The following is a 27,311-nucleotide window of genomic DNA, read 5'->3' as shown; positions in this document are numbered from 1 at the left end:
ACAGGTTTGTTGGATCTGATCAGTGTATTATCGTCACTGTTGTGTCACTGGTGCACTGATTTGCATCGTATCAGCTTTAAGTAAAAAAAATAGTTGTTCGTTGTCGCGTTTGATCGTATTTTCACAGTTTTCACATTGTTTGTTTGTTTGTTTGTTGAAGAGAAAATGTGTACATGCAGCACAAAACACAGGTGCTTACTCTTTTAAACGCAGAGTATCGCGCATCCAGATGGCAACAGAGTGGATCAATACAAAGACAGTGGGTCTGGCTGATATCTCTGCTCCCCCCGCACACACACAACACACAACACACACACACACACACACACACACACCACCACCGCTGCCGCCTCCCATTTTCTCTCTCCCCGTCTGCTTTTTACTGTTTCACTATTTTCCTCTCCAGTTCCTTGTTTTTCTTCTTTCCTTTTTTTCATCAACTCGCTTTTGTTCTTTTTCTTGTCTGCATGCAAAGGCATGCGCACACACACACACACACACACACACGCACACACACACGCACACACACACACACACACACACACACACACACACACACACACACACACTTTGTAATGAACACTTCAAAATCCAAAGCACGATCTTTCTATGGCCTACTTTTAAGAGCCTTCAATGTCATGTGAGTAAAAAATAGACTGACGGAGAAAACAGTATTGTGATCAGTGGTAACAGAACAGGCTCGAGAATCGGCGAAGGCAGCACCAGTTAGGCCCTCCTGAAGCACGGCCGTTTTGGCATGGATTTAGTCCGACAAAGATAATCTCACTCGGGCCATTCTAAGCTCACACAGGTTGCAGCGTTTGAGCTCTGGGGGGGCGGGGGGTAATGGGCATACTCATAAGTGGTGATCCAGGAGTCAGAGCACTCGACTGTGTGAACACTAACTGGATCCCAGAATTGTTCTGCGGCTCGGTTTTCTCGAAATCAAGCTGGTTTCAAGCGTGTCGACTCGTCTTAAAATAGATCTAGTGTTTGTCGCGTGTCCTCGCCTTGAACTGTTGATTTGTGTTCAGCTGCGAAACACAACTTGCAGATGTGAAATAAGCATGAACTTTTATTGTTCTTTTGATTTTATACGTAGAGTTCGGCGACACCTAATGGTGAGACTACAAATTGCATCTTATGCTCACCCCCTGGTCTCTGAGAACTATGGTGGCCTTACCTTACACACACTCTGGATGGTTCAGTGCTGTAAAATCATGACCAGTGTCAGCCTCTTATTCCAAGGCAACTAAAAGCACTACTAAAACAAACTAACCATGTTGAGACTTACATAATACAGTGATTATTTTATCTCGTGCTTCAAGCTGGTTAATGACTTTCATCTCTTTGGTCAGATTTCAACATTCACCTGAACATATTATTATACATTCAATTAGACGTACAGTTATAGTCAGTTAGACGACTATTTATATGCTAGTGCTGCTTGTTTTATCTGTGCAAAAGTCTCAGGGCTTTGTTGTTTTTTTAACTTCTGTCGAATCCTGTGATGTCTTTGATCTCGTGTAATGTAATGCTCAAGCATGTCTTGAATAAACGGGGCGTAATTTAGACCATTTTTTTCACCCCGCAGCAGATATTTGTCGACATGAAATCGAACAAACGAAGGTTTTTTGTTTTTTTAATTTAAATAATAACAGAGTTTTGAGGGTTCCTCTCAGGTGTAATGTTATTAATGTTGTAATGTAATTCTGCATGTTTTTTGTTTTTTTTCCAATTATACAGTATGACATTGCTAAAACGACAAATCCTCAAATCAGACCTTTGCACAGTACTTGTGTACTGTTGAAATCATGTAGGTAGAAGTGTTGAAGAGCTGCCACTCATACTTAATGTGTGTGTTTTTTTTTGTAATCGTAGCCATTAAAGGAAAACCCAAAATTAAACCCAGGTCTTCAGTGATAATACATGTACATTCTTTGATGCCGTTATGAGCTTTGAGATTAATTTCTGCACCTGACGAGAGCTTACAAGGGGATTGGCAACGCTCCAGCTTCGGTTTGTTCAAGAATCTCATCTAAGATTCTTCCAGGTCAGCCAGTGGAGATGAGAATGTGTAAAATGTGAAACGCTGCTGTTGATTTTCATGCTGCAGTCCCACATCTATATCTCAATGCTCTCGTGTTGTTGTTGTTTTTAATTATTTGGCCTTTTTGCGTCTTGCAAAGTGAGGCCCAAGCCTGTTTTATATTGATCAGAGTGGTGGCCATCAGCTTATTGATTACTCCTTGACCTGATTGATGTGAAGTTTGGCCAGCAAGCCAATTGATTAAATGATAATCCTGTGTGTGTGTGTGTGTTTGTGTGTGTTCTCTGCAGCCGCGGTTGTGGAAGGAAAAGGAAAGGGACACCTGTGAAAGTCTTTGTTACACACACGGAGGAGGAGAGCGTGCCTGAACACAGCGTCAGCCCAGGTGTGTGTTTATATGTCGTATATGTGCACATATTCTCACTGCCATCAAATGTGTGTGTGTGTGTGTGTGTGTGTGATCAGTATGGGGGTGGAGCAAGTACACGTGAGCGTGACCTACTTTGTGCGTGCGTGCGTGCGTGTGTGTGTGTGTATGTGCAGGCAGCTTGCCCACGTATGTGCTCTGATGTGCACCTAAGTGTGTGCTCCAGGAGATCGTGCGATGACCTTTGTGTGTGCGTGTGTCCTTGCACACTTATATGTAATCCTTTTATACTGACTGCTCCTGCACTCTCAGGTTATCGTAAGGAAGCGGCAGAAAATAGGAAGGCCACACTGGACGCACCTCCCTCCAACACAGAGCCGCAAAAGTGGTAGGTAGACATATTCATATTGTGATTAAAATGTCATTTTTCTGCTGTGTATACAAATATTAGTGTATATTCAGGCAAATAAATGGTTAAAAGGTTCTTGTGCCGCTTCCCTCTTTGTTTTTAGATTTAGACTTAAGTTGTTGATCTCAATTCAGCTTCAGTCTGAGAGCAGCACCTCTGACTCCCAATCTGAACTCACTGACACTGAAGGTTTTCCTTTATACCGAAGATGTCAAGAAAATTCAGTCGAGTTGGCAGAAGGATAACAAAAATCTGTCTAACTCTGTCAACTAAGATTGAGAATCATTGCCCTGAGGCGCTGGAAGAAGTCTGTATGATTTTACACTTATTCAGATGCAGTTGATTAATTAAAAAAAGGATGGTTTAAACCTGAAAACTGGGCTGGTACCGGAATGTGCTGCATTATAATGTGACAAAACAGGAAAAATAACAGTAATAACTACTTTCCTTATTTCTTTGGTCAATAAAATACTATTAAAATTAATTAAAACTTCATCTTACTCCGTAAGTACCACAGTAGATATTCACACATGCAGTAAAATGTTCTACTATCATTATAGTGCATGTTTTCTAATAATAATAATAATCATGAACAATCCTTACCCCCAAAGTAATCCATCGGAGCAGGCTCGCGACAGAGACTCCACCAGATCCAAGATCAGCTCCTGTTCAGCCTCCACACCGGCTCCAGCTGCTTCCTCAGCCTCAGCCTCGACCCCAAACACCGCTCCGGCCCCAGCCACGGCGACGTCGGCTCGGTCTCGATCTCTGACTCCCGCCTCCACTGCTCCAGTGGCCCCGGCGGCTTCCGCTCCGGCCCCGACTGCCAGCTCCTTCCCTCCCTCCCCGAACTGCCGCATCCGAGAGGTCCACTGTGGCAGCCAGGTGCGCTTGGTCGTCATCGCCATCCGAGACATCACCAAGGGGGAGGAGATCACCGTGGATTACAGTCTGACTGAGTGGGGAGAGAACCTGGTCAGTGCCTTTTAAAATATGACACACATGTTTTATGTTGTTGAACTTAAATTCCTCCTCAGTTTTCTTAATGTTTTTATTCCTAGTTTCTAAGTATTTCAATAGACTGACACACTTTGAGTATTTCTGATGAACAACCTTATGTGTTGTTCACTCAGTGTCACACATGCACGCACGCGCACACACGCAGCACCAAGCAAGGCATGGGGTTACCATGGTGACGCCTGAGCTCTCGTCTCTGTCTACCTATAGTGCTTTAGCAACAGTAACCATGGTTATTGCATGATCAGTTCTTTTAATGGCTCTCATTAGATCGAATCAATTTACTCAACGAAATGAAGACACAAAAAACATCCTTAATTAATTGATGCCAGAGGTTTGAGCGGGAACCAGGAATAATATTACATGTATTATTCCTGCTCAGGATGAGGTCTTAAAATCACTCTTAAAGGATTTCTTTATTATTGACTGATTGATCTGTTCTCTTCTCAGTATTTTTGCCTGATTGATGGTGTTTTTAGTGATGATGAGATGTTCACAGTCTCTTTAAGGCATATCTTGTTTCACGACTTTTGTTTGCATTGTGAGTGGGACCTTAATCAAACTCTGTTCTTACAGTAGAGCGAAGTCCTCCTGCTCCTCTGAGTGAGGGCTGATTGTGATAATCAGTGTGTTTTAATGTGACTGTTCTGGATCCTGCAGGGTTTCCGTGGGACGGTGTCTCCGGCCCGGCACGAGTTAAACTCTGACAATGAGAACAACAACAACAACAACATCAAAAAGGTAAGGTTTCACATTTTTAACATTTAAAATGGGAGATAAACACACTTTACGAATACCTTAGCTATATGATAATAGTATGTCACATGTTTTAAATATTGTGTAATACCATCTTATGGTGTGTTGCTCCTTTACTGCTTTTACTGTGCTTTTATTGTCATGTTTTATTATGTATTGTACCACGAGGGCATTCATATGGACAGTTTGAGTACAAAACAAATGTCCCTATGGGACAATAAAGTACATTAAATTCAATCTTATGTCTTAAGCATATACATATATGTACACATACATATACATATATACATATACATACATACACACACATATATATGTATATACACATATACACACATACGTGTATTTATATATATACATATATATATATATATATATATATATATATATATATATATACATATACATATTTGTTTTTCTACAGTCTGTGGTTCAAGTTAAACTCTCAAAAAAAATAAGGAAACCAGTTATCAGTGCAAATGAACACGTGATTTGCAGCGACTGCTGTGTCATGAAGTCGCACTTTCCCCAACTCGCTGAGTGCTTTTAATGTGAATCGACTGATAACAGGAAGTGGAGTCATGTGACAGCATCTCACTTTAGTGAGAGGGAGAAAGAAAGATTGATGTAGCTTTTTAGATTTTCATCACCAGTGTTTGTTTTTGTTGTTAATTGTTGCCTTAATGTTGTGAAGGTGCGGGGTTTGATGCTCTTTTGTCCTTCACCACAGGAGGATGAGCCGCTCTCTTTGACAGCTCATCAGCAGAGGCCACAGCAGCAGCAGCATCATCAGCAGCAGCAGGATTATGTCACCCCCTCTTGGTCCCTGTCCCCCTCCTCCTCCCCCATCTCCCACTCTGATGCCAGTGACTCAGATGTCGGGGATGACGACAATAACTCCACCCCACGTGGGCGTGCACTACGTCGGCGAAAGAAACGGCGTGGCACCCCTTCAAAGAAAAAGACCACCCATCGGAATCTGCCTGGGCGGCCGACGGCGGTCTCCCCCACGAGCATTCCACATCAAAATCGTCCGCTCCCTTCATCGCACCCTCAAGCACAGTCTTCCCCGCCCTGCTCGTCTTCCTCTTCTCCGGCTAAGCCCGTGTTCAAAGCTCCGGCTCCGCTGAGCTCTAGCAGCAGCAGCAGCAGCAGCAGCAGCAGCATCACAAACACCGTCAACACCAGTGTCCCCAGAGGAGGCGTGTCCATAGACTCCATGCGACAAACCTGCGAATTCTGCGGACGCCATTTCCGCTCGTTGGGCCGCCACTTGGACAAACACCACTCCCACCAACCGGAAGTGTGCTCCGCCCTCGTCGAGCGATACACACAGATGCCCCGCCCACAAACGCAGGCTACAAACAACGCCACAGGTCACTCACACGTGCCGCAGCACTCCAAGTCTTCACAGGTCGTCGGGCAGAGCCGCTGTGCAGATCTTCCGCAGAGTGGCATTCAGGACCTCTCCATGTCTCCGCCTGCTCTCACAGCAGCCAGCCAATCCCCTACCTCCTCTGGAAGGAACGCCACCCCGCCCATGCTGACTCCTCCTCGCGGACAGAATGCGGTGCCAGTGTCCGTTTTAAAAAGGAGCCCGCCCCCCGTGACTGTGACGGAGTCCAGGAAAGGAGGAGCAGTGAGCAGGGTTAAGAAGGACAGAGAGGAGGAGGAGGAGCAGAGGCAGGACGATGAAGACGTGGAGGTTGTTGAGGTGAAGAGGCCCAAAGTTGAGGACGACGTGGAGGCGACGCGTCCTCAGTCCTACAGCAGCAACTCGGCCAAAGATATTGAGCCAACAAAAGAGGAGGAATTTGAGGAGGAATTTGAAGAGGAGTTTGAGGAGGATGAAGAAAATGGAGTGATGGAGGTGGAAGATGACAGTGGAACGGAGGATAAGGACAAGGACTTGCTTAGGTACGTTTTTGTCTTAATTTCTGTATTAACAACATTAAAGCAAAGGAATAAGAACATTTACACTTGATAGGAACGACCTAAATTACAAAAAAAAATATCCTAAGGAGAAAAATATTTGATGTGTTTTTATTGTATTTCTTTATTTGGGTTATGTCTTATTTGCTATCGAGGGGGATTTATGACAGTTACTGCAGCTTGCCACTAGATGGTGCCCAAGAGGTTTTGGTTTGACTTTAGGGAAATTGACATCTCATCCGTCCATATGCCATGAGAGTAAATGCAATATCTTAAGTTTTTAGACCCAAACACAGGATATTTGATGGACAATGGGGAAAAAAAATTTTTCCTGTACTTTCTGACATACACTACCGTTCAAAAGTTTGGGTTCACTTAGAAATGTCCTTATTTTTTAAGGAAAAGCTCTTTTTTTCAATTAATATAACATTAAATGAATCAGAAATACACTCTATACATTGTTATTGTGGTAAACGACTATTCTAGCTGCTAATGTCTGGTTTTTAATGGAATATGTCAATGTCTTGTGAAGAATAAAGGTGTGACTTTTAATGGAAAACACACATTTTTTTTTATAGGTGACCCCAAACTTTTGAATAGTAGTGTATACAAACAATTGAGAAAGCAACCAGGAAACTTTCCTTGTTTTGTGGTCATAAATCTAACTCACGTCTTACCGTCTTATTTCCAGTAGTTCGGGGCGTCACCAAATGCTGCCCCTCCTCTCGTCCCTGTCCTCTCTGGTCCTGTACCTTCGTCGCCTGCAGCACTCCGCCTTCTTGTCCCTGTCTCGGCAGCTGCAGTCGTCCGAGGCGTGGCGTCTTCTCTGCAACTCCAGCCTGGCGCTCCTCATCCTGTACAATCGACGTCGGGAGTGCGAGGTGTCCAAGCTGTTGATCGCCGAATATCGCCTCCGCATCACCCCCCAGTGCCCCGTCCCTGTTCCGCCTGGTGCTCCTCCAGCTCTCACCCCTCTGGAGGCGTCTCTGTCCCCCTTTGAGCGCCTCGTGCTTCCTCATCTCGCCAGAGTTGGAGTCCAGGGTAAACGCGGACGTGTCCAGCCCCTCATCCTCCCCCCTCACTGTGAGCCATGCCTGGAGCTCCTGCTGCAGACCCGGCAGGATGTAGGAGTCGACCCCACGAACCCATACGTCTTTGCCAGGCCCTACCACTCTCCCGCCACGCCGCTGCGAGGCACCGACCTCCTGCGCAGCCTGGCTCGCTCGAGCGGCACCCGCAACCCCCGCGCCCTGACTCAGACCAGGGTTCGCCGCCAGGTGGCGATCCTAACGCAGCTGTTGCTTCTGGGAGAAGGAGAGGAGCCCGGGCAGCCAGGAGGCAACGCTGTGGAGAGGCTGGAGCACTTCCTGGAGAGGGAGTATCACGTGACACAGAACTGTGCTGGGATTGGCCAAGACCCGGGCCTGATGGGCCGAGTAGGTCGAGTCGTGCTGTGTGGAGAGAGAGATGGAGTGCTGTTCAGAGGAATGAGCCTCAACCACATCTGCCTGGAGCTGGATGGTGAGATGAATGGATGGATGAATGGATGAGAAGAAGTGTTGTTTGTTGTCCAAAGAAAGCTGGTATCTTCTCTCCCTCAGTGGTGGTAAACAAACCCTGAGTGGAAAATGATTGTAATTCCTTCCAGTTGTTGTGTTTTATTGGCGACACAGAGATTGCTAACAGATGAAACTAATGAAATTGTTGCTCTTATTTCTCCTTTCATATCTTCAGTTATGTCAGGAAACTCTGCCGACTCGTACTCGGAGGGAGAGTCCGATGGAGAGCAAGTGAAGGAGAAGACGGAGGCTCCGCCCCCTGCTTCTGCTCCCGCTCCTGCGTCGTCTCCTGCTGTGAACCCCACGCCCACGCTGCTGTATGTCAGGAAGGGCAAGAGCAACGGGCGAGTGGGACGACCAAAGAAGCTCAAGAACGCCCAGCTCGGCGCTTCGCCGCTTCTGCTCTCGTCTGAATCGAACCGCAGGAGAGGCTCAGGTCAGTTTGCAGACACAATCTGAAGAGCAAAGGTCAAAACATAAAAACAGCAACAATTAGAGTAAGTGTATTAAACATATCAATGGAGAGAGAGAAGGAAATACCTAAATTATAGCAGTTATGGTTGTCCTGGTTCATCAGAAAGTGGTCCAGAGGTTCTTCTCTGTGGATGCTTCGGCTTCCTCCCACTGTCCAAAAACATGGTGATTAGGCTAAACTTATTATGGCTTTAAAATTGATGGCACAGTATAACGACGATACATCATTCTACATATTCTCTTTGTCGCTGTTTTTTTGTGGAAAATTATGACTCATTTATGGCACAACGGAGCTACATGGATTAGAAACTGTCAAAGCTGAAACAAACTTTCAGTAAGACAGTAACAAAAATTACATTTCTGTGGCACAAATCTGTGAAAACACTTACATACTGTTGCCAAGAAATGAAAATGTCAAATGCTTTTTTTGTTTTTTTTCTCTCTCTACTTGCCTACGATGTCTTCAGTATAATTGTATTTACAAGAACTCTGATGATCAAAGTTTATTCTTGGTCGTGAGAACAAATGAAAAGGCAAAAATTAATTTAGTTAGTGCTCTGTGGCTCTTCATCGCATCAGCTGATCCTCATCAGCAGATTGAAATCAAACTTGAATGAACCTTGAAAAGCCGACATGGACAACGTTGTCCTTAAATTGCACTGAAAACACATACTTTGGTGTTTCTTACATGTTAATTCAGTGTAGGGTAGTACAAATTAACATTTTTGACCATGAATAATTAATGTTTTCTGGTGGGGAAAAAAATATCTTTAAATTCTTAATCCTTATAATGAACTGCATAGAAAGGCAGGTCAGTTCATGACAAAATAAAGTCGATTTCCACAAATAAGTAAATCAAAAATGTTCCAGAAATAACAATAACAGACTACTGAATCAGAAGGAAAGTCTTACCATCGATTCTCTCTCTCTCTGCAGGTAAGCGAGGCGTTCTGAAGCGTCCCTGGTCGGAGGCCGAGCGCGCGGCGGTCGAGGAGCACCTGAACCAGAACATCACAGAGCTGCGGGTGCCGGCCAAGGCCGACTGCGAGCGCTGCCTCCAGCAGTGCCCCCTGCTGGTCAGCAACCACCGCGACTGGCGCGCCATCAAGTTCTACTGCCACAACCGCATTCAGCTGTTGAAGAAAAACCAGCGGCGTTACAGCGAGCCACATCCACTCATAGTCTGCTGAGAGGACGGGGATGTGAACAGACTCTCAAATGGTACCTGCTGCCCAGGAAATGCACTAATTTTGAGAGGAAGGTCATAAATTTCATTCTAGTCTTCTGGTAGCATTGTTTTTTTGTTTTTTTGACGTGATGTCAAAAGCCACACAAGTAGAGATGTTTTTACTGACTTTTTTTTTTTTAGCTGCTCTACATAAATGTCTTAAAACTGACACTAGAGTCTTTGTGGTGCTCCTGTTCTGAGGGTTACAACCCAAGTCTTGTCAAAAGCAGGTGCCGTTTGAGACGCGCCCTCGCGGGGGGGACTCTGCGGCCTGTGTCGTGTTGTATATGGACGTTTTGTTTTCCTCCTTTCAGAAAGGACACTAAACATGGACGGTGACTGAGCCCTACAGTGTTGTTACATGAGCGTCGTGAGGTAGCATTAGTGTTTTCATGCACTTGGAGACGTCGATGAGACGAACGGCCTGTGCCAGGGCCATACTTTCCTTAATAGTGGCTTTATTAGAGTAGGCCTAACTAATGCTGACTTAGAAGAATAGTCCGATCTTTCCCCCCAGACAAGCTACTTCTTCTTTTCACACAGTTGACTGTGCAATTCTGACAATGTTTTCCATTATATTTGGACCTTTACATTTTCACGTAAGGTACTCGGAGATGAATGACTTATGCTTTTTGCAGTTGTAATGAAGTTTGTTCTTTTTGTGCGCGTGTGTTTTTGTTTCTTACTGAAATAGAACACAATCTTATCTTATGACAATTGTTCGAGTTGTGGGTTTTATCACAAAGAAAAATTGTACGGCATCAGAATGTTGTGACGTTGAATACCTAAGATGTTTAATTGAACCAGAAATTTCAAGAATCATTCGAAACAAACTGTTTTCCCCTCCCCCCTTAAAGACATACACACACATCAACAGCTATCATTTCCCCCGGTGTGTCCATGTGTCCTATGGTTTGTTGTGTTTTTGTCTGCTTGTTGCACATTTGTTATTCAGAGAAGTAAAAAAAAAGGTGCTATAAGCCAATGAGCTGGATACCACTTTATATTCTGAGAGGATGATTCCCACGGTAGTGTTAAAAGTTTCTTAAAAAGTGGGCATTTACCAGAGAAGTGATTGTCCCTGTGTTGCCAGGTTTTGTTACGTTGACGTTTCCAATGGCTAGAGCTTGTCCCACACTTTCCCCAGTCACACTACGCGGTCTGAAGCACGACCAGATATTTGGTTTCTCTCCAGCGTCTCTGGAAAAATCTACGTCCACCGGACGAAAGACCTCCGCGAGACCTCGAGACGGATACTTGAAGTTATTTAAACCTCCTGCATAATCTTTATGTTCTGTCCTGCTCTAGCATTGCCAGTTACACTGTACATAACAAATATATTATCATTACGCTAACTGGTTGTTTGTGCCAGATTACATGTTAGCCCTGTTTTCGTCATCTCTCGGTTATAGCTATCTGTACATACGCCTGTCTGTAAATACTCCTCAGAGAAACAAAGAAAAAACACAATGTATGACATGCATTGGTTATTGTGTTATGTTTTTTCTTTTTTTTTTTTATAAGTCTTATAAAAACTTAAAGCTCTATATGTTTTGTGCTGTGGTTATTCAATGACATTTATAATAGAAAATATGAAATGAAGGATTGCAGGAAAATGGGAATGTGTCTCCTGCATGCAGTTCAGCATTAACGCCACTAGAGGGATGTTTTGATTCATGAATCAGCAGTGACTAGAAACTTGTGTGAGAAATAGTCTATGATTCTGAATAACCATTATTTTAGGGAAACTATATACATATATAAAGATATATATACATATAAACACACATATATATGTGTATGTATTTATATAAACATACACAAATATATACATATACACACACACACACACATATGTATACATACATATATATGTATGTGTGTGTATATATATATATGTACACATAAATATAACAGCCTACGTAAGGAATTGAAATGTAGAACTCAAACCGGAGTCAGTGAGGACATGGGTAAGAAAAGACAGGAAGTGTCATTGTTGAATACATGAGCTGCAAAGAACTCACAGAATTATCAAGGACGTGATAAACTGTTAAAAAAGTGTCACGCTCATTGATTCATCAGAACACATGAGACTGTGTGTTTCAATGTCAGAGGGAGCATGACGGGGACATGATGTTGACTCACTGTCTTTATTACTAATCAAAACACCTCATCTCTCATGGTCCATCGTGCTTGTAAAGTAAACCGTGGACTCTATATGCTGTATGGCACGTTGCCATCCGCAGCATGTTGTGTAACTTTTATATATTCATATTTGACTTCCGTCAGGGTCAGGTCTCAGCTATAGAAGGGTGCTACGTGTTATGCTCACACAAACCTGCAGCCCTTGCAATATGGACTCCTGTGAATGCCTGTTCGTCAAGCTGCATACGACTTCAATTCAAACTAACAATAAAGTTTTCATTCTTTGGGTGAATCTACGTATTTTCATTTGCTGCCGTTTGTGTGACATGAACGTGTCCTTGAAAGTCTACTGTGCATGTGACTACCATCCTGGTTTAGTGAGGGTCAAAAGGAAAATGGAAAAAAGCCACAAAGGCAAAACGCTGAAAAACATTAAACGCTAAAAGATAAGACTGTCAAGCGCAGGAATCCCTATGATGTGTGCTGGTTTTTCTTCTCCGCGCTCTTTAAATATAACGTGAAATTCTCCACATAAAGTGTGACATTTCCTGGGGATCCACTGTTCACACAGATAATGTTTTCCCCTTTTATCTGCATCTATTTTCTGTGATTTATGAGTTTAAATCATTCTCACCCCCAAAGCTGATAATCAAGAGCTATAGTGCAGGGAATACAGATTATGTTTACAGTAAGCACTGCTTGAAGCCGTCTGCAATTACGCTCCAGAATTCAATCAAGGTAAAAGCTTTGAAAATGGCATCAAAATTGGTTGTTGAGCGCGTTGGCATTAAAACGTTTTGTTATTCTCCTCATTAAATGTTAGTGAGAGTTTGAGACTGAGATGTTTACCGCGTATAGTCGATATGAAAGGGTGTTTCATCGTCTCGGGAGTTTATATATATATATATATATATATATTTTTGGAAGTTGTTTAGAAAATGTCTCTTTGTCCAGAAAATTGTCACCACCACCGTCTCACAATCAAACCATTATGACTTTATGTAAGAAGTGAAAGACCGCACACGCCTGGCGTCCGTCCAACCACCCGTTAGAAAAGTTGACATTTAAAAGTACATCTCATGCATCACTCTGAAGAGTGTGACGGAGGTCATTCTCATTCAGAAAGGACGAGCCTCCTAATGGAGTCTAAAAACCAGTCACAGAGGAGGACATGAAGGCACGCCACTGAAGATAATGGGAGACATTTTCAAGGTCCTTGTACCGGTCACATTAAAAAAAATCAAAAAAATCAGACTTTTAGTGAAACTGTTGGTAAGAAATAATTGAGGAAATGTGCAAAAGTGTCATCGTCTCCTCAGATATGAGGATACACGCACGTGTTAAAGCATGTGAGAAAGCTGAGGGTACAGATATGTGTGTTCTCATTACAGCATGTACAGCATCGATCACATGTTCCAGGCCACGTTCATTATCGACTGAATGACCGACTCTGTGTCTGTACATGTACGGCAGCAGCACCTTGGTGTTTTCACTGCTGTGACTCTGAACTGACATGAAGGAAGATGTGGATTCAGAACAGCCTGGAATTATTATTAGAAGAAAAAGAAGAAGAAGGAGAAGAAGGAGCACCTACCAGGGAGGTGAGGACTCAGTTGTGGAACAGATTGTCTTTCAAGTGGTTGACAGCAGTGGTCGACCTGTCACAGTTGCTCCCATGCAGTGGGTGAACGGAGGTCTGAGGGATTCTGTAAAGACAAAACTGTTTTGAAGGGTTGTCAAGAGGAGAAAACTGGTAGATTAATAAAGACACAGGAAAGACGAGGGGGTCTGTGATTGCTGATTCCTGGGGAAATGCATGAAATAGTTTTTTTCATAGAATTTTCTAAGTACTCAAAGACACTTTACAATACACCATAAAAGCAGTAAAAACAGCATCAAATAAGAAAACACTAAAAACACATCAGATTAAACTAAACATTAAAAGCGTGAAATATGATCAGATTATAATTCATGTCTGCAGTAAGGTTTTCTCTTGTTTTGAACTAAATGTCCATCCAGAATTTATTGGTTTCAGCCCATAATTTCCTAATTCTGACTTTATTCCCTGAATTCTAACTTTAAAACTGAATTCTAGCTTAAAAACTCTGAATTCTGACTTTAAAACTCCAAATTCTGACTTAATTCCCAGAATTCTAACTTCAAATTCTGAATTCTGACTTTCTCAGAACACTGACTTTAAAACTGAGAAGTATAACTTTACTCTCAGAGTTCTTTTTTTCCTGTGGCTCTAATCCTCTTCCGTACTCTTCCGCTAACGACCGAGTAGCAATTTATTTTTGACAGCATTATTAAAACAATATACACAATAACACAATATAAAAACACAACCTAAATACTAACCGTAATGCACGTAACACGCTAGCTGTAAATATCCATGCCGTTGTATGACAGTAACCAAGTTATAAAGCTCCAGGAAAGTCTCGCAGACAAGCTTTTTTTTTTTACTTCTTAACGCAGACAAAATGAATTGATTTCATCACCATTGTGAGGAACCTTGCCGTTATTTTATTTAATTTTTTTTACCCAGTTTCAGTCTGTAACTCAGACTTCTTTCACTTGCGAGACATAACAAATCAGAAACATATACTGTCATTGAAGGACGGATTACTGCAGCTGCTGATTGTCAGGAGGCTTTTAAAAAAAGTCTTCAGCAGCAGCACGGGTTTTATAACCTTTATTTTAATCCACTTTTTGTTTATTTATTTGAAAGCATCGTGTGATCATACCACATTTGCAGAGCGTGAAGTCATCATAATTGCTTTTGAAATGCTCCTGGTCTTTATCTGTCCTGTAGCTTCTCCTCTCCTCTCTTCTGCCCCAACCGGTCGATGCAGATGGTCGCGCACTGCCTTCAGATAATGCATGTTATACAAAATAAGATTACATTTAATTTAATTGAGTTACTGAGACACAGTCTGCCATTGTGTGTGTTGCTGGAGTTCACCTGAGGGTGAATCTTTTTGGTAAAAGAGCTCAGGGCAGCGTATTAAGTCCACCTCCTCTGCTGAGTTGATGGTGTCTCAAGGTTTTTCCTTTCAAAGCGTCTGTCCTCTCTGGACAGAATGCAAACATTCTTAACATCAAAAGAGTGTCACTTCAGTGTCCTTCAGATTTAGGTGACATTTTTTTATTTATTTTTTTTGCAGTTTTCTTCATAGTCTGATGTTCTTCTTCGTAGGTTTCGTCCATGATCTGTATCTGAAACCACTGGAATAATATGCTGCTCCTGTGAAGGAGGCCAATGCTCTGCTTTCCACCTCTTCCATGTCAAGGTTGGACAGTATGGGGGATTCTGGTCAACCTATGGCACACCCATGTTTCTGCCTGTGGAAACATTCATTAAACTCATTACACTGACAGTAGGGGGCGGTCAGGCGGAGGTCAGGCAGAGGTCAGGCAGAGGTCAGGCAGGACGTGTCTGCAACATAATGTTTTATTTGTGCCGTTACCCGTCTAAAGAGATTTTTATGGGACTGGCCATTGTTGTAATACACTGTACAACTACTTATTACATATCATAAATTAAAACATTTTTATGTACAGTAACAAATAATTTGTAGCAACACTGACGTTGATCATACATTAACAAATTATACAAAATCAATGGTCCAGCATCCACCTGCAGAGCTCCCACTTCCTGCAATGTATCGATTCATTCAGCATGAATTAACCATGTGTGTGTGTGTGCGAGCCCAATGTAAGACGCATGGTGAAAAGCAAACACCTGCTGTGACGAGCGCACGCGACGTAAAAATACACGTTCGCAGTCAACACTTTGGGTGTTCTGAGAGAATGTGAGAAGAATTAATTAAGCGCCGACAGCATTGGGATTCGGTGAAGCGCAGCGGCTGTGAATCTCCTCAGACCGGAGGTCTGAGCATGAAAAGCTTTGCTGGAGGGCAGCTCAGGAAACCAGAATATAAAAGTCTGCGCGAGACAAAGTCAGTGAAAAGTAAAGACGAGTCGACAAAACCTGGATTTAAGTCCACAGTTATGAAGCCGGGGCGTCATGCTGCAAAGGCAAGAGCGCAAACCACTACACCAACTGTGTGGCTCATGATTCACATCCATGGATAAAAACTGTACTAAATGAATTGAGGGAACAAGGCAAATTCGAAAAATAACAGTTATGTGTAGTGAATACATGATGAAGAATTTCTCTGCATTCAACAGCCAATATGACACAATAAAAAAGAGGTAAATTAGGCCTAACTGCACATTAACTACACCCTAAAAGAATAGTTTCCATTGTTATTGACAGTAAGCGCCGCAGTATACCACTCTCATGTCTGCTCATAAATGTGAAGTTGGAGCCAGTGGCCACCGTTAATTAGCATACAGACGGAAAGCAGAGGGAGGAAGCTTCTCCACATGCAACAAATAGCTCTAAGCAAATAGATAAAATAAAATGGTGAGATTTATAGATGCAGGCAGGTTGATCTAACCATTGCACAGCTGAAATGAACATAAAACTGAGTGCACACTGTAATTGGAATAGATAAAAAATTATAATATGCAGTTATAGCGGTAACCTAGAAGTCAAACTGATCCAAGCGATATATAAATAATGTGAAAGTTGGTAATTGGTACGATGACTCACTCAAAGATACATTTTGTTACAAAAATGAAATGTTAGAAAGAGATAAACATGATTCATTAACTTGTTCTTCTGCGTTTAATTAAAATGAAACCATTGAAAACAAGTGGTCGGACACCAGGGGAATGTAATCGGTGTTTAGCCCCGCCAATTTATCTGCAACTGATGAACCGCCATCAAAGAAGCTGCGCGCTGTTATTCATGAGGTGTCCGACCATACTGAAGCTGCAATGGCTGTAATGAATGCACAAGGGATATCGGATTAAGATAGGATCGCTCTTGCATTTATTACTGCCACGGCAGATTCAGTACCGTCGGACAGCTCATGAATAACAGCTGCTTGCGCGTGTTACTCGTGAGTTGTCCGTGGTACTGACGTAAGAACGCCGTCTGATCTCATGCAGCTTGTTAGTCAATACATTATCTGCTGTCTTGATTTATGTTTACTTGCTGTGTTGTGCAATAAAATGATTCAGTTCCGTGAACCGTAGAGCCGACGCTGCTGGTTCTGCCGACCTGAAGATTGTACAATGTGTTGCTGTTATTGCCTTTGCGGTGCACGACATGGCATATTAAAATTATGGTCTGTTTATGGTTTTTTTCGACTTCTACTTTTACTTTTTTTTGCAACAAGATGATCCGTTCACTTGTACTGGCCACCCCCAGGAAAGCATTTCTTCCTTCACCGCTTATGAGGTGTCATTTTTAAAGCAGCACATGCTGAAAACATTTAGATTTAGATTTAACAGTAGAGTTAGCATTTCTTTAGCCTAATAGCATAGTTGCTTTCGTATTAACTAAGGCAATTATGCTATTAGGCTAACGATTTAGATTTTACATTTCGATATAACATTTAGATTTAGCATTTAGATGTAGTAACATTCAGGTTTAGTATTTTGATTTAACATTTAGCTTTAGCATGTATATTTAATATTTAGCTTTAGCATTTAGTTAGGCAGATATCATTACCAAAAAAATGACTTAGGCAATTATGCTATTAGGCTAACGATTTAGATTTTTCATTTAGATATAACATTTACATTTAAATTTAGGATTTAGATTTAGACACTACGAAAATGAAACAAAAACTATTATACAGCGACTAGACAATGCAGGAGCACATAATATGTATAAAAAAAAGTGGATTTTGGGTTATATAAACCCATAAATACTACATATTGTACCTTTAACTATTCAATACATTTAAGTTAACACATATTGCTGTAAATGTGCTTAAAAAGTGACTTAAAAAAAATTCACAAAACTTTTCAAACGTCATTATTTTCAGCATGTGCTGCTTCACGAACGGCACCTCATATCCGCTGGGCTGAAATGCAGGATTTAAAAAAAGGTGGAAGCTGAGTGAAGTTGATTTTGTCAAACCAGGATGTTCAAAGTAAGGTCAGTTTCTTCATGTAGTGCCACTAGGAACAGTGCCTCGTCCAAATGTGGCAATTTTAAACAAACAACTTGAGAGAAGACAAACAAACCTGAATGATTTCCTTTCCAGCAGCTACGTCCTGACAGCCAAATGAATCCACCGTGCAGCTGCATTAAAGTGCTCGTCGCCCTGAGGCTCCTCTTTGTGCTCCTCTGAACTGCAGTCTGAATTTAAGTGAACGTACACTCACAACACAAACGCCGTTCTCTGTGTTGCTGAATAAACTGCCATCCATTTACATTACCCGCAGTAAAAGGTGTAATCGTGATTGCGATTGATATTCCCCAACTGTCATGTTGTGATGAAAACCACCCAGACCTTTTCAGACGGAATAGCATTATCATGCAAATGATGTTTGTGTTGCTGAATATAATATTCAAGTTAAACCTTGTCTATTAAAGTGTCACGACACAGTTGTGTTGATTTAAATGTGCCTTTTAATCAACAACTCCTTTATGTCATGATGAAAAATCTAAGAGATCGGTATTAAGCTATTTGCAAAGTAGTGTAAACTACTAGCCAAGATAAGCTAGGCTAAGCTACAGTTCTGTGTAGAAGTCTCACAAAGAACCACCAGCTGTGTTGTTTTCATATCAAAATTTGAATTCATTTGCATTAGAATTTGGAATGATGTGACCGGGAGTTGGTTTTATATATTAGCGAGCTGTAAATGGGTTTAACTCATTCAACAGACTCCAGTATGTCTTGAATATAACTTGAGTCTTGAATGCACTGCATACAGTCTTGAATACTTATAAAAATAAAACTGTGACTTCCTCCCGTGTGTCAATAGGTAGAACGGGTGTGCAAATTGAATCCGGTAGTTTCAAAGATTCAGTACTTAACATGCAGTTCATTAAAGCCGTCTTTCAAACATGCAAGATTGGGACACTTAATGTGTAATTTATTCCTCAATTACCTCCTTTCCTTGAGTACCAAAAGGCATTCAGTACATTTCAGCGAGGACGCTAATACTAAGCAGGCACAGTAATTTACGTAAGACTAGTTTTAAAGACGCCTGTGCTTTGATTGTTGTTTTGATAATTATCTGGGGAAAAAAAGAGATAAGAATTGCTATGGAGAATGACTTTTCAGGAGTTATTGACCAAAGAAATCTTGGTCTTAGGTTATGTCTCCATGTGCTGAATGACAGATAAAGAGTAATAAAAGACTGTCAGGGGGATTAATGGATTAAATAGAGACAGCGTTTTCGCCTCCAGGTCCGAATCTCCTCCCTGAAATAGTTCGATTTAACACCAAGTGCATGGTCCTGCGTCTTGATTGGATCGTCTAGTCTGTGCTTTCTCACGATTAAAACATTGAAAAGCAGTTAGAAAGATCTTTGCGTCTGTGGTCCCAAAATCAAGTCAGATTTGAAAATCCTCTAGATTCAGGACATGCTTTACATCGTCTGGAGATGCATTAGATTAGCTTTGAACTACAGGTGAGGGGGTGAGAGAGTGCTGCACAAAATCACTGGCTGTTTTGCTGATTAAATGTTAAACCACTTATCATCCAATTTGCCTTTGGTCTACCTTTTCGCTGCCTCATCAGTCAAACTTACGTACATGAAGGCTATGCACTTGAAATAAACTTCCTGAGGATTTTATCTCATCTTTAGTTTTGTTTTGATGCACTTCTGAGAGTGTTCTCAAGAGGCCATCTTGTCTCTCTCTTTGTTTATTTGTTAAAAAAATAACCAAAAAAAGTGCCGCATACGACACAGTCAATCACAACATACTGATTGACAGATAGGGAAAAGTGGATGGGACTTACTGATACTGTGCTAACCTGGTTCAAATCGTACTTACAAGACAGGGACTACTTTGTCTCAGTTGGTAATTATGAGTCTGAGCGAACGACGACAACGTGCGGGGGGGGGGGGGGGGGGTTCCTGAAGAGAAACGGGACCACATCACACTGGAGTGGATTCCTGCAACTCAAAGGATAGAATTCAAAATATCACTCTTGGTCCTCTAAGCACTGAATGGTGCATCCTTTACATCATAGACTTATTAGTTCCCTATGAAGCGTCCAAAGCCCTAAGACCATCAGAGACAGGTTTACTGTGTTTCCCATAATGAGACTCATTTTAAATTAGGCCTGAAAACATTTGTGGTTACCGCAGCTATTTTCTTAGATAATCATATTTACCAATTAATGATCCTCTTTTAAATGCACTTTTATTGGCAATAACACTTTTATCTCTTGTGATTTTAATGTGAAGCTTTTATTCTGTGATTTTCTTGCGCTTGCCTCGTGTATGAACAGTGCGATTGCCTTGCCTGTATACAGAGATGGTTCAGAATTAATGGCTCTGTATAGATTTATCAATCACAGAGTTTAACACCTTGACATGTGTTATGTTTTATGAATAGTATGTTTAGCAAGTTGTTTACTTTAAATGCTGTCCTCTCAGCACGAGTGTAATTAGGATCCAGTTCTGTGATGTGACCAATTATCCTTTTTGCGATAAGAACACAAACCAGTAAGTGTTTCAGTGTGCGTGTGGTGACTCAGGCATCAATATGAGTAAGAGGAACATTTAAGATTTTCAGCTAAAGACATGATGGTCCCTAAAAACCGATCGTCAACAGACCATCGTGGATTGCTGCTATCAATGCTTCAAGTCTGACAATTTTCCCTTTTTTTTCCATTTTTCATCTTCTCCCTTTACAAATGCAAATGCTCGTGTTTAGCCGATGGCACCCTACCTGACAGAAGCCTCCAAGGTGCATCGGTTGAGTTTGAAGTGTTGGTCCGGTCGTTCATTGGTCATCCTGATTGGTTTGTTCTCTTTCCCGGGTTCCCTCTCTCTGGAAGTTTGGGCTGTCAATCGGATCGCGCTCGCTCTCAGAAACGACCAATCACAATAGAGCCTGTCCTCCGCGGGGTTCCCGATGCCTAAGTTGAATGTAAACCCAAAGAGCGGAACTCAACTGCGAGAGAGAGCAGTGGTTTTCCTGGGCATACGTCTGCTCCAATCACCACTCACTCTCTGCTGAAAACACTCTCTATCACTCCATCCAACATATTCCTAAACTCCATCTTTCTCCTCACTGACAACCAACCAACTTGTGGGACATAAGAAGAACATTCAACATCACACCTTCAATTCCTAGCTTCAAACTAATGATTCAGTCCGACACTCTCATCACCTCCAGGAACTCTTTACAAGCTCTTCCTTCAAGATTACACCCGAGCACATTTCACTTTCTATCTAAACTGTAATAGAACAGTTTAAATCCACAGATGCTCCTTGTCTTGCTTCCCTTCCACCTGGTCTATTATACACACACTCAATAGATGAGGGGACCTTCTTTCTCTTCATCATATCAGCCAGCTTTAAGTTTTAAGAAAATTGACAAAAATGTCAAAGTAACCTGTTCAGCTTGATTTTTAGAAAGACATTTTAGTCATGGTCAAAAAGGTTATTACCGATACTCCATCCATTTTCTACTGCTTTATCCTTAGCTGATATAGAACATCATTCGATTAAAATTTAAAGCAAAACAGGACCACGCTCTTTACATAATTCTGTTAAACCCATAATACCAGAAAAAGCAAACCTTTGGGAACAGTTCCAGCAAGGACATCATTATTTTATTTTATTTTTATTTTTTTTAAAAGGACGGCACAATGAGCAGGATCAGTGTGGGCGGACATCGGCCTCAGCTGGGGAGGTTGACAAAAGAAAGACAGAGACAACAGAGAAAAGAGTAAAAGGGAGATGGAGACTGAGAGAAATAAAGACAGCATAAAAAAGACAACTTATCTCCAAAACTAGTGTTCATTTATCATAATGACCATGAACATCAAATAAACTGTGTTTGCTGGTTTCAGCCTTTCCTCTGTGATAATTGATGCTAAAATGAACATCTTTGGGTTGTACACGTGTAATATTTAATAAATTAAATGATTCATCTGCTTAAAAAAAACGTAAATGTGTGTGGTCACGTGCCTGGAGTCACACTCACATAGTCTTCAACCATCTCAAAGAGGTAGTGAAGGGGACCGCTACGACGAGCCACCTCACTGGCGGTCTCCCCGGAGTGGCTGCGAAGTGCTGCCTTTAGGTGACGCTGAGAGAGGAGCAGCTCGAGGGTGTGGGCGCAGTCCGATTTGGAGGAGCCAGTGTTGGAGGCAGCGAGGTGCAGTGGTGTGAGTCCACCATTGGTCTGAGCATTCAGCTCAGCTCCGTGCTGCAGGAGGAAACTGGCCACAGTGACGCGGCTCCAGCGGCAGGCGCTGTGGAGCGGCGTCCAGCCGTCAATGGTGCGGGGGTTCACTTTAGAGCCCGCTGTGATTAAAGCAGAACAAACATCGGCGTGGCCACTGTATGCTGCGCGGTGCAGGGGAGTGTAACCGTCCTCGTCACAGCAGTGCACCAGCAAAGGGTCAGCTGTTAACAACGTATGCACTGTTGAAAGCTGGAGGAAAAAAATATTCTTAGCATCAGCAAAGTACAAAGTTACAAAGTACAAAGGTCCGTTACATTCAGCTCGAGTCTGACTCTGTTCACACGGAAGGTACACATACATTCGCTATTATTCACATTCTCTGGGAAATCAGATTGTGTACAATTAGTACAACTATGCTGCAAACAGGAAGTGATTTTATGTTAAGACAAACGGAGGCGACAACAACAGCACTGCATTTTAAAGTGTGACGACAAGTGTGTTTCACAAGTTAATTAAATGGTGGAAGTGTGAACATGCCCTGTTGCATGTTAGGAGTGGTTGTATTTGATCCTTCATGCTCAAATATTGTCAGATATATAGCATGTACAAAAAAATCTGCCACTGCACTAAGAGCTGAAATTATTTTAAACGTTACACCGAAAAACAACTGCTTTGCTTTCACTAGTTTGCACGTTTGAATTTGTCACAGTAGTTACGTGCAGCCGTGCTATGATGACACTGCCCACGTTGAGGAGATTCTAAAGTAATGGAAAACAATGTGATACCAAACAGAGCAGAGTCGAGCCGAGTTGCGCCAGAACTGTATAATGGAGTGAGGCACGGAACACCTCATTAGCAGCTGCAACTCGGTGTCACAATTCACTACCAGACCATGCCCCCTCACTGGTCTGCTCCCTCCCTCAGCCCGAGTCAGCTGCAGAAGAGGTTTAGTTACACTTTAAACATCTTGAGTAATCATCAGTAATTGCATTCATATGTCTGATCTTGACCTTCTGCATAGCCAAAGAGAAAAACAACAACGCGAGAACAGTTTTGAGGATGTGAATATTGTCTGAGGACAACAAGAACAGAGAGATTATCACAGTTTTCTCTCTTTTTGTTTACTTCCTGACAGCACGAGTTAGATAGTATTGAGTTTGCAAATGATGTTGCCTCGTTGGTCAAATGTGTACATATATACCCTACTTATACATTTACTGGATTTTGGGCTCTACTAAAAATAGACTCTTGACATTAAAGACACTTAACGAGTAAGGTTCACTTACACGATTATGTTCTGCTGCCCACAGAATGAGCTCCATTGGTTTATCTTTGAGAGCCTCCTCCTTTTGTAGATATGACTCCTCACTGTGCTGCTCCTCCTCCTCCTCATCATCCTCTTCATCATTCTCGTGGCTCCCGGTCCACAGGCTGCTAGCTCCACGAGGGATCAGATGTCCATGTGTGTTCAACAACTCAAGCTGATTAAAGTCTTCAGGAAACTCCATCATTGAAGTCCAGCAGACAAACCTGTCGTAACTTAAATAAAGTAGAATTAATGTTTGACGTGACAGAAACTGAACATTCGAAAGGAATATCAATGTTATACAATAACTACTTCAGTTTGATTCAATTTCACAACCACTGAGTTGAATGTGATATTGATAGTTCTCTTTCTCGTGTCTTACATACAACAGCAGAATAAACACAAGTTTATACAGGTCACTTTATTAGGTACACCTGTTAAACTACTCGCTAACACAAATATCAACCTAGCAGAAACAGGCTAATCATTATCATGCACAATAATTGGCCAATAATTCAACAATAATATACTGTGTTATAATTAATGATAATTTTCATTACCATTCAGTATAATTATTGAACACCAGCTAATGTCAATTGGCCACAGGACATTAGCATTCCATGCGTAACTGCTAAATCGCCCACAGTAGGACTGGAATGAGTAAAGTAAATATAAGACTTAACGTCAAGTACAACGTTTGAACGTAACTGTCCAGTAACAAAATACACTAAATGACAGAATGTACGTAAGTAAACATTACGCCGACGTTACCTTCGTTCCAGCGGGTATACGTTAAAAACTGGACGTTGACGTCACATGTTAGCTACGCCGGCTAATATTTCAGTTAACGTCTGCCTTAACAGCGCCTGTTCTCGGTCAGCCGAGAGGTTAAATTATCATGCGGCAACGAAAATTTGCAGAATTTCACACACTCACCATTCAGCAGCACAGCGACGGTTTCAAAACACACCAGTGACTGCAGCAAAGACATGTGGACTGTGTAGTTGTTTTGCTGCTAGCATTCAGCGAAATCGACGGTTAAAAGACGACATTAACCACAATGCCTGCAAGCTTCCGCTCTCTTCTTTTTCTTCGCTGACACAACGTGTAGTAGTACAGCCGTACGTCAACACAATACTGCCATCTGCCGGTCAGTATTTGTCTGGAACGACTGTCAAACCTTGTCTGACCACAAAAAAATAACTTTATAGACTAAGCTATGGCATAAAGGTTTGTATGGAGACTAAATCAAGTCTGATGGTTTTACAGGCATATACACAGGATGATATTTCTCAGAATTTCAAAGTAAAGGTGTTAGTTTTATCATAGAAATATATATGCGTCACAATAAAAGCATATATAATTGATGCAGTCTATTAATATCAAAAACAGAGCCAGTAATGTAAAATGAAGTAAATACTAACATGGACAACAGTAATTAATACACATAACAAGCATATATATATATATATAACTTAATATTGAATGTAATACATTTACAAATGTGATAAGCCCAAATCTGTTATTATTGCTATTATAAAAATATATATTTATGATTATTATTATAGGAAGAGGAGGTTGTGGGATACGTATGTTTTCATTAATAACTCATGATATTACGTCGTAGGCCACATGATTGGGGCCACCAGTTTGACACCTCTGGTCCAGAACACAGGAGTATGAAGCGCTCATGCAGTTGTCTTTGATGCAAGCGTGATCTGACCCTTACCTGGCTTTAAAAAATAATACATAAAAGTAGACTGGAAATCTATGTTGCACATCGTATTGCAGCAGTGGCCATGACCTGAGGCAGAGATTACTTCCTGTGACTGTCTGTAGTGCAATCAGAGTCAGAGATAGAACGAGATACTGCCTCTGGTCATGTGCTGCATGTGAAACGGATGCATCTACTTAGAGGAGCTCAAGATCGTGAAGCCAAGAAAATGAGTGACAGTTCAGGGAGGCGGACACACACTCTGTGTCCTCATCTTGCAGGCTGCAGGATCCAGATCCAGTTTCAGGTCTATTATTATTATTATTATTATTATTATCATACTGTACTCCTGATCTCTACTTCACCTCCCTCTTGTCCTTTCTTTCCCCCACCTCTCATCTGTCCCCACATTTGAGTCTGGTTCTGTTAAAAAAGAGGGTTTTTTTCCCTCTCCACTGATGCCATACTGTGTATGTTGTGATTTGGTGCTTTACAAATAAAATTGAATAGAACTGAATTGAAAAAAAGAGTAAAAATCCGCTGCGGTGACCTTGAATTGAAGTCACATGATACTCCGTCTCCGTCCTTTCTCTGCCTTTTATTTAGCTGACTTGATTATCCATCTGCTGTGATACATCGTGTGCAGGTACCCTTTTCCCAATAACACATTTTTCTGAGCTCATTTTACACCCATACAAATAAAACACTGCCTGCTGCGAGAGCCGTGATTGATTTCCATCCCACTGAGTGTGTTGTCATTAGAGTTTATGCAAGATCTTAGTGTCAGGGTATCAGACAGACGGCGACATATTTGAATAAACAGAGCAACCATAAATGTTTGATTCGTTAACTATGGCATAGAGATAATGTTTTATGTGCCATTTGTTTGTCTACTGAACCATCCATCCATCCATGTGTGCTGTAACTCAGCTGACGTAGGGCGATAGGCGGGGTGCCCCCTGGACAGCAAGTTGTCAACCAAACCAAATTCCATTCAATTTTATGGAGGAGTGAGGCATGACCCATTTAATTCAGAATCAGTTCCAATTAATGGGCAGAGCCTTCAGTTACCAGGCTCCTCTTTTGTGGATCCAGCGCCTAGTGTCTGTTCAGGAGGCGAACACCTGCTCTGTAATTAAAGTTTGAATTAAAACCTTCCATTCCAATAAAGCTTATAGTTAGGGCTGGAGCAGAAGAACATGAACTATTCCACAGTTATGCTGCTATAGTACTAGACTGCTGGGGGAACAGAAAAACAAACAGCGAGACGGTGCCGGTGATGTTTTTGTACCTGCTGTACATGTTAATGTGGTACAAATTAGATGGAGCAGGGCTCTTGTGCCGTGTTGTCCGAAGAAAGACGCCACCGCCGCATTGTCCGGGGGATCTTCCGAAATTTTGGTACATGTGCAGAGCGCTGAAGTCCAATTCCAGTCCGACTAAAGCTTTAGAAAAAGACTTTAGTCGGACTAATGTGTTTACATGACATTAAGAAAACCAGATAATTGGTTTAGTCCAACTAAAAAGTGGAAACGCAATCTGTCTCTGTCCTCATTCTGCAAGTGCCTATGATTCCTGGGCTGCAGGATCCAGATCCAGTTGTTAATATCAACAATAGTAATTTTGCCAATATTATTGTTGTATTGCGTTTAAAGTACAAATAGTCTCTAGATTGATTGATTTGATTTGAATTCTACTGCTTAACACACCATTCAGCATTTTGCAGCTGTATACAAAGAAACGCTCCCTCATATCAGAGCCCGTTTTCAGATGAAGGACGCAGCACACAATTACTGTTACGCTGAGAGACAGAATAATAACAACAAAAATCACACAGCAGCTTTTAAGCATGTCGCTTTTTATCGAAGCAGCGGAAGCCCTAGCAATTATTTTAGTCCCACCGCTCATCGCAGCTTGGTTAGCGCAGGTGCTGCAGGTGGTGCGTAGCTGCAGAGAACCCTTACCACGAGATTGGATTCAGTGATTCAACAGAAACTCATGACAACCACCGACAGAAAACTATTAAATCTCTTTTCGGACAAAAGGATGTTTTGAAAACATGGCTTAAAAAAAAACTAACCGCTGGACATTTTCACTCGTCACAAACTAATCGC

At 41.8% G+C, this 27,311-nt stretch overlaps 2 protein-coding genes across 3 annotated transcripts in view; one reads left to right on the top strand and one right to left on the bottom strand.

Annotated features, from left to right (window-relative positions):
* The window catches only part of LOC310943933 (uncharacterized protein), an 18,658-nt gene extending 7,412 nt beyond the window's left edge, over window positions 1–11,246 (top strand). Inside the window, exons 2-9 of the mRNA XM_083909629.1 lie at window positions 2,341–2,435; window positions 2,730–2,805; window positions 3,438–3,801; window positions 4,504–4,584; window positions 5,330–6,516; window positions 7,223–8,052; window positions 8,266–8,526; window positions 9,501–11,246. Of these exons, the coding sequence (XP_083765755.1) occupies window positions 2,341–2,435; window positions 2,730–2,805; window positions 3,438–3,801; window positions 4,504–4,584; window positions 5,330–6,516; window positions 7,223–8,052; window positions 8,266–8,526; window positions 9,501–9,754 (3,148 nt within the window). The 3' untranslated portion in view covers window positions 9,755–11,246. The remainder of the gene's footprint in view (window positions 1–2,340; window positions 2,436–2,729; window positions 2,806–3,437; window positions 3,802–4,503; window positions 4,585–5,329; window positions 6,517–7,222; window positions 8,053–8,265; window positions 8,527–9,500) is intronic.
* A 10,337-nt stretch (window positions 11,247–21,583) lies between these two features.
* ankrd49 (ankyrin repeat domain 49) lies at window positions 21,584–24,545 on the bottom strand. 2 transcript variants are annotated; one of them, XM_083909535.1, is made up of 4 exons: window positions 24,420–24,545; window positions 23,464–23,707; window positions 21,974–22,426; window positions 21,584–21,671 (listed from the first exon to the last, which is right to left on the bottom strand). In XM_083909535.1, the coding sequence occupies exons 2-4, from the start codon at window positions 23,686–23,688 to the stop codon at window positions 21,600–21,602; spliced, it is 750 nt and encodes a 249-aa protein (XP_083765661.1). In that variant the 5' UTR covers window positions 23,689–23,707; window positions 24,420–24,545; the 3' UTR covers window positions 21,584–21,599. The 2 variants fall into 2 exon arrangements, with proteins under 2 accessions (XP_083765661.1, XP_083765662.1); XM_083909536.1 differs by having other exon boundaries at window positions 23,464–23,716; window positions 24,420–24,439.
* Between the last annotated feature and the right edge of the window lie 2,766 nt (window positions 24,546–27,311).

This window comes from Microchirus variegatus (genome assembly GCF_963457635.1).
Source record: "Microchirus variegatus genome assembly, chromosome: 23".
In the NCBI taxonomy this organism is placed as follows: Eukaryota; Metazoa; Chordata; class Actinopteri; order Pleuronectiformes; family Soleidae; genus Microchirus; species Microchirus variegatus.
Note: the sequence above shows the minus strand (reverse complement) of the source record. Positions and strands in the feature narration are given on the sequence as shown.